Source organism: Trypanosoma equiperdum, assembly GCF_001457755.1.
Source record: "Trypanosoma equiperdum strain OVI genome assembly, contig: ctg_740, whole genome shotgun sequence".
Classification (NCBI taxonomy): Eukaryota; Euglenozoa; class Kinetoplastea; order Trypanosomatida; family Trypanosomatidae; genus Trypanosoma; species Trypanosoma equiperdum.
The window spans coordinates 12533-20307 of NW_027124688.1; the positions used below are offsets into that span (position 1 = coordinate 12533).

Below are 7775 nucleotides of genomic sequence, written 5' to 3' on the forward strand. Positions count from 1 at the left end.
ATCATTATTTCCTGCCCCCGTTGGATCTGATGGAGAATTCTTTGAATCAGCTTTGGACGGCTTGTTCTTGGGTTTTGATGATCCGAAGCCCATATCTTTTTTGTTTCGTGTGCTCTGGTAGATGTTGTGAGTGCTTACTCAACACAAAAATTGCTGTCGGTAGTATGGTTTTTTCTGGTTGTAAAACTGTTGCCTTTTTTTTTGTTCGCTAGTGGTGGTTGCTATTCGTCTGTAGAAATGGGAGGAACACCAATTTGCCGATAATTAAGACGAGTGGATATAAATATACGTGCACTCACGGGAAAATTAATACAAGAAACAAAGAGTGAAGGGGAGTGTCATAGTTTGGTAGAAACAGGATTAGCCGTGCCCGTAACCTGCTCCACTCTCCCGGATGCCGAGGATACCATGTAGTGGGTGCTGCAGCCAACAACGCTTACAGAAAGACACATTTTACTTATGTTTTCTTGTGAGCATTTGCCAAAAAGTGTAGCAACACGGCCTCATATTTGTGTACCGCAAACTCGTACTTGATGGTAGGGCTTCATTTGGTTGTAGAGGTTATACCGTTCAATATAAAAGCAGGAAACGGCCGATTGAGTTGCCGCAACGTATACGATACCGGCGGCGCCACACCCTTTTGAGAACCGACATGGAATAACGTATCGCACTCCCGCGTGTGGTGAAGTTCAACAGAGCGGTTGATCCAGCGCATGAGAGCCTCCACCTTCGCAGCAGCGGTTGGGTATGCCCTCCTGTCGTGTTCGGGACAGAGTGAAAATATCGTTAGAGCGACTCGAGTGAATGCCTCAACAAAAATAAGAAAAGAAAGCTCGACGTTGTCGGAGACGTATCGTTGCACATTACAAGGTGACCGATCGACGTACTGATGTATTCCTCCCTTCGGTTTAATTTCGTTTGACCCTGAACCTCCTTTGGTCTTTTTACACTTGTTACTCGTTGTTTCTGACGGGATCTCCATCTGGATGCTACGGAACAAAGGTGTCATTAGGGAGTCTACAAAAGCGCGCCGAAGTAATGACTCTGTAATAAGGGTGGGGAAAACACCCATTGTAAAGAAAAGCCTCCTGAATTCTTTGTAAGGCATCCCAACCACATGGTCCAACGGAACTTTGTCATATTCTTGACCAATATTCAATGACTGTCTTAGCCGGAGCATCGCAAGAATCGGTTTCTTCGTCGAGTCATGCGATACCGTTGACCTCGTGGTGATGAATGTCGTTTTACCGTAGGCATTAAACAGTTGTCTTAGTGGACCTTCATTGAGCAGGAGGAGTTGCAGCGTCTCATCCCCTAGAATCTTCACTTCATCACCCTCCTGTTGCCTCCCATCGCCCCCACGAGCCTTCGCTGCCCCGCGCAGCAACTCCTTCGCATTCTTTATGCGACTGAGGAAATCTTCGTGCGCAGCGACCACCACCTCGCTATCATTTTCATCAAATAAACCATCGGCGAACCACTCGGGGCTTAACAACACACCCTCTTCACCTTGTTGCGTTGTCGGCTGCTGCTGCATGCTTCCCCTCCATCGATATAGCAGTACAAGCACTCGAGAAAAATAGGCTGGTTCCATTAGGGAGACGACGTGATGTCCATGTCTGCGGATACTCCACTCATACAAAAGCTCGAGGGCAATGCGCCAGTCACATAGATTCAAGTGAAGAACACTGTTGCCCTTTTGTCTTCTCGCATCTCTTGTTGGTGACCTCCCATCCCACGACGGAAACATTAAGGGAGCTGTGGGTGCAGAACACGTGGCAAAATAGCCAGCATGCGTAACCATCCGCCAAAAACCAATCAAGGAAAGTGAACGGGTTCCCCACAGATTACGGAGGTAGTGTTTGCATCTGGGTGAGCATGTTACAAACCCCATGTGTTGTCGTGTGAGGCGCCGAGCATAACGCATATAAATATCTAGAACTCGTCCAGCAGCCCTTCCTGTACGGTCGGTCAACTGCTGATCGCCCGAAGAAGTTTTCCAAGGTAACGCTTTAGCGCATGAAGTGCGTGATGTTCGTACCGTTTGTGTGGCCGGGGTCACATTTCCATCCAGATCACCAAGTGCTTCGTCGAATAGCCTTTTGACATGGCAATCATTACTAGCAGTCGTCGTCCCAGTTGCGGAAACTTTTGTGCTCTGGTAATCACTGCCTGCCCTATTTTCAACTTTCTTGTATCTGCGCAGAACACCCCTTTGCAACTCGGAGGTTGCTGCGAACTGCAGCAGCATATTAGTGTGGCCGTCATAATTAAAACTCGTCATCCCACCGTCATCTGCTCCGCCACGCAAGACGAGCATTGAGACTGTTTGATTGGACCCACTGCTAGCGAGAAATGCAATGTGTGGTGAGGCGCTCGAATGCAAAATTAATTTGCAAGCCACAAGATGCGTGCAACCAACCAAGCCAGGAGGAATGCCACTGGAGTTTCCGTGCCCATGCGGAGAAACTATCATTTTTATACCCTGTGAAGAGAGCAGCTGAAGTGCACCACTGCCTCCATCGGCGAAGAGTATTCCACTGCCGTCTGGCATGACTGCTGCAGCTGTTGAAGTTCCCAGGGACGAGCAGCGGATGTCATCGTCATCAAACGGAGTCGCCACACCACTTGAAATCCCACCAGCAACTGTAGAAACTTGCACTTCATCTTCGCAGACTTCTTCCCCTTGCTTACTCCTCTCCTTCTTGTCTCCTTCAGTCTCTACATGTGGATGAGCAGGTGCTGTGACACTGGTGAGTGGTGGAGGCTTTTTCATGATGTTCCCGCTGTCACCATCTTCCGCCCTAGCAGTTTGTGCGATCAGTCGAACAGCACGGTTTGGCTTGTCAACAAACAGCAGCCCGGCAGAACTCCAAAGTAATACTGCTGCACGTTGCAGTTGCGACGCAGTGTACCCGCCGTCACGGTAACCAGACACACCACCAATACCAGCAATGGTGCGGACCAGCGCCTTCTCAAGATCCACTTGCCTTATGGCATGGTTCCCCTCGTCACTCACAAACAGCACGGCACATTCTCGGGGTTTTCTTCCTTTTCCACCTTCCATATCGGCGCCCCAACAGAGTGAAGAAGGGGAGTTGAAGCGCGCTACCTGGAACGGCCCATCAGCAAACCCCTTAGAACCCCCAAGAAGTGGCACCGCACTCGCCACACAACCTTTTTGGTGCTGGCCTCGTGTCGACGCTTTCACACCGTCCACTTTGCCGTCATGCATACACTGCCCCCAGTAGCAACAAGCCGGTACAATACGAGCCCCTAATGACTCCGTATTAACTTCAACCGCCCAAATGGCATGGCCCGCGGCATCGGCAACTAAATATACATGAGACGGGTTATGTCTGTTGGTGAACTCCTGATCAGAAGCATTCGTTCCTCCAACTACCCTATTTTGGGGGGTGCTGTTATCATTGTCAACTGAACCGGTATCAACAGACTCATCCAGGGGCGATATGAGCCGGGAGGAACGGTCAGGTGACCGACCCCCGTCCACGTTATCGGTAGATTGTTCGGACATCAAAAAACTTCCCCTCTTCTCGTGTTGCGAAATGCTGTGCCCGCTTTCGTCCCGTACACATCCCGAAACGGTAGCAATGGGCAAGCAAACTCGACCACACGTTTGGGAGCCTCCTACAGTCTGCCGCACAACGTACAGCGACGTGGTGGTGTCACTGGCAGCCGAACTGGGACCAACAACCACGAGTAGGTGTTTATCATCAACTGGAAATGCCATAAGAGTACGGTTGGATCCGTCCTCCTGACAACGATGAACTGAACTGACTGGGGGTAAACTGAAGAGTGTCTTGCTAAAAAGCATGGTTCCTACGCTCTTCTTCTCCGCCGTTGAGGAGGAGGACGGAGATACATGTGGTGCCCCTGCAGGGTTTGTGTAGGAGGAAGATACATCAGTAGTTTCTACGCTCCTCACATCATGCGACTCCGCCGCTGGTAAAAGGGAGGTCATGCACAACACCGGATTGTGTGCGCTTTCCTAAACCCCCTTCCCCGCTCCCGTACAGGCGCCTACATTGCAAACCGTAAATACAAATAGGGGAGAACGGAAAAGAAGTTAACGATCAAAACTAGTGTTAAATGCTCAGTGATAAGAAACGCGTCCAGTTAAACGTTACAATCAACAGTTGCACTCACATTGTTTAGTGTATCATATATCAACACTCCCACAATAGCAGGAGACCAAATGAAGAAATCCAGTTGCCTCCATATATATGAGTGGGAACACACCACCTTGGAGGCTAATCCTCCCTTTCATCTCCTTATTTTCTCAAAAAGGGGAAAAGAAGAGGGCGAGAACACCAGCAGTGGCGACACCTCCAAATTGTCGGTGCGGCAACACAAAAAAAAAGTCGGAGAGAAAGGCCGTTCCCACCAACAAATATAACCAAGTAAACAACACACATTCAATATCTGCAACTACAAGCCATGAAACCCCCCGAATGCGCACGCCCAACTGCGCGTGTGCATGGCGGATGGTAAAAAAAAAAAAGAATAATACAACACACGGTTCGCTGATTCTTCCGCGTTGTATCTCACGAAAGAACGCCCATCATGCCTTACGGAAATTTAAGTGGAGATCCCTTACAGCGTTTACTACATCTACATCTACATCACGCTTTAGCCGCTCCACGCAGTTACATATAACTTCACTCTTCGCAGCGCACGACTTATACCAATTCCAGTGCTCTGCTATAGTTCTCGCGAGCATCAAGCGTACGTTAGGTACATCATCCTCCGCGAGTAATGAAATTGTTGATACCCAGCGCTCACGCAACTCGTGGTGCCGGTTGTCGCCCGAACGAAAACTGTCAACTAATGGAACAAGGGAGGACAAGCAGCGAATAGCCACTATCCTCGAGGTAAACGGCAGGTTGTTTGCTAAATCAAACTCGTTGTCGAGAAGTTCAGACATCATGAAAGCCGCCATCTCTGGCCCATACGCCCCGGCAACCACTGCAAGTGTGTCTGCGGAGCGTGTACGAACAACATTGACCGGATCCCTCAATAGGGCACGTATGGTATTCAAGAGTGGCGTAAATTCCTCCCATGGCATTGCAGCGCAGAAGTGACGGAGAGCATCCACAGCAGCTTCACGCATACGCCAAATGGATGACTCACTCACGCAGCGCAGCTTTTCTGCAAGGCCCACCACAACACTTGTAGCGTGCGCCCTTAACTCCTCTGCTGTACGGTCTATAAACTCTTCCGTTGCGTGGTCCTCCATCCCCTTTTTATCTGCACCCACTACTGCCGCTTCCTCTGCTGCCGAACCCTTCGTAGTTTTCTTTGGACCACTGCTTCGTGCCGCAGCAGCGCTGTTCGTATGCTCAATGGGAATAGAGGGAGAAGAACCAGATAAGTTTATCGGAGCGTCAGCCTGCATATATTTGAGCAGGGTCTCAACTACTCGAGCCGAGTTCCGTGTGGCAGTTTCGGCTACAGTGAAATTTGTGTCGGTGAGCAACATCAGCAACTGCTGCCGCTGGTCCGACGAGTACATTTGCACAATCAAGGGCGATAGTAGTAAATGTAGTTGTTTTGCAACTGCCTCTCTAACTAGAGGTTCTTCATCCTTGGCAAGAAGGGAAACGCTAATACAAGCCCTGACAGCCACTTGCATAGGTACAATGTCTGGAGTAAACGCACCGAGTTGTTCAACAACAGCGGCACGCACCTCCTTCATTTCATCCCTACTGAGGCTCATAAACACTCCAACGAGATCCGATGGTCTCATACACAGACGAGAAAAGGCGGAAAGACAGTTCGCAGTGTAATATCTGACACGCCAACTACTGTCACTGCTTGCACTGATAAGCAAACTCTGCAGATGTTTTGTTGTTTCTGACCTTCCAATTTTTTCAGCTAGTGGGAGCAGCTGAGCAACATAGCTGTAGCGAACAGCGTCGCTACCATCCCTGGACATGCGCTTGCGCACGAGTGACAGTGTCATCTCCTTGAGGCTTACTTGGTGCGCTCCAGCCACTGAAATCCAAAAATGCATCGACTCAGCGCAAACCTGCCTCACAAATGTGCTCCCATCTCCAGCAAGATTGACGAACTGATTAAAATACTGTTTGACACTTTGTTCACTTGCACGGATGACGTTTTTGCGAGTTGCCAGTGCCCCAAGCAAAGAAGCTGCAACCGCCTTCGGCGAGCTCCACTCCGACATGTTCATCGACATGACAAGCGGTGCAAGGATCTCCTCAACAACTTCATCCTCCACAAACTGAACGATGTCCCGAAGAGAGGATGAGATCTGGCGCACGACCATGAGATCGGGAGAGCAACAAAGGCTCACAATGAGACCAATAAAGTACACAAACACATCCTTCTTAACAACACGCAAATGCTTTACTAAACCTGAGAGCACACTGGCTGTTGTGCAGCAGGAATCGCTGAAGGTCGAGACCAGTAACATTCCGGGAATCATTTCTTCCACGATCGCTTTTGTGTCCATGTCCTCTGCGTGTATCAAGCAATTCGCTAAGAACCCACGCCTACCGTCCGGTGTTCCGACGCAGTAAATGTGTTCCCTCATTACATTGTCTTTCCTTGTGTGCAGGACCACTTTTGGTAAGTTCGGTAATGTACCGCTCCGCAGGCTCCCGCCGCTCGTTGTTCGTGGGCCAAACGAAAACACAGGATTTGCTGACCGATGTCGGTTCTCCACAGTTTGTGATTGACCGCTGTGGCCGGATGAACAGCGGCTCATATCATTCCATGAATCTGAGGAAGGCGAGCCACCTGTCCAACTGGACACGGTTGGAACAACACCAAAAGCAGGGTTGGGTGATGAAAGTTCCCTGGAGCGCGACGAGGTGCTTGAATCCGAATGTAGAGGCGGTAGCAACCCGCCGCGCTCCACCTCTTCCGCTTCGTTTATCTCTGCACTACGGACAGGACTTGGGCTACCGGAGTTCATGGGAGTGTTTTATTTTATGTTTTCTTTATCTTGTATTTCCTCTTGAACGTCGTTGTGTGTGCTTGACGTTATTGGTCACACCTCCTTAAGGTGCTCAAATATACTGCAGTGGCCGAATATTTGCACACCTGTTTAAAATAGTGTCCCTCCTTCTTTCCTTGAAATAGCCACGTAGGGGGTGCTAGCGGGAGGGGGGTGGGGTCTCCCTGCCGGTCTGCAATATAAACAAAAAGAAAAAAAAAAGTAAGCGCCAACGGATATTATTCCCGAAGAAATTATTTCGACGAACAGCAACAAAACGGCGGTCTGGTCATATTTCCCTTCATCTGTCCACTATTGGTTTTTTGGTACTGCTTCCCTGCAAGCAGGATTAAGGAAGAGGGACAAAAGGGTGTGTGTGTGTGTGCGGGAGGGGGGGGATAAAGGACACACATACATACAACTTTATTTTACACACGGAGCAGCCGGCATCAACATATCACGTCCAATCGTTTAGCCGTTTGGACACCCCGGGTAGCACTCCCTCCTTTTTTTTTCCTTTCAGTTTCTCTTTTCTCATCGTTTCTTATTTGTTTATTGTTCCTTTTGATGTTGTTGTTTTCCTGTCGGCCATAAAAGTTCAAGTTGCCCCAACTCCATTGGAAGTAAACGACGGCCACGAAACGAAAGAGAAAGGGGGCATGCAACCAAGTACCCAGGTATTTACAAAAAAAAAGGTGAACTTAAACACGAAAAGAAATAAACACCAACTGCTATAAACAACTGAGTTTGGCTGCGGTACAAGAGGGCGCACCCGTGTGAATACACAAAAAAAAAA

The 7775-nt window shown here is 49.2% G+C and overlaps 3 protein-coding genes across 3 annotated transcripts in view; all 3 read right to left on the reverse strand.

The window, feature by feature from the left end:
• Positions 1–544: 544 nt before the first annotated feature.
• On the reverse strand, positions 545–3982 carry TEOVI_000339300 (uncharacterized protein; the record flags this gene model as incomplete). Its single annotated transcript, XM_067226307.1, has 1 exon — positions 545–3982. One exon carries the CDS (start codon positions 3980–3982, stop codon positions 545–547), a length of 3438 nt encoding a protein of 1145 aa, XP_067082408.1.
• A 600-nt stretch (positions 3983–4582) lies between these two features.
• Positions 4583–6958, reverse strand: TEOVI_000339400 (protein phosphatase 2A regulatory subunit, putative; the record flags this gene model as incomplete). The annotated part of the gene is made up of 1 exon (XM_067226308.1): positions 4583–6958. The coding sequence occupies one exon, from the start codon at positions 6956–6958 to the stop codon at positions 4583–4585; it is 2376 nt and encodes a 791-aa protein (XP_067082409.1).
• Positions 6959–7710: 752 nt separating this feature from the next.
• Positions 7711–7775, reverse strand: part of TEOVI_000339500 (uncharacterized protein) — a gene marked incomplete at both ends in the record, with an annotated part of 462 nt that continues 397 nt past the window's right edge. The window contains one exon of the mRNA XM_067226309.1: positions 7711–7774. Coding sequence (XP_067082410.1) covers positions 7711–7774 — 64 coding nt within the window. The remainder of the gene's footprint in view (position 7775) is intronic.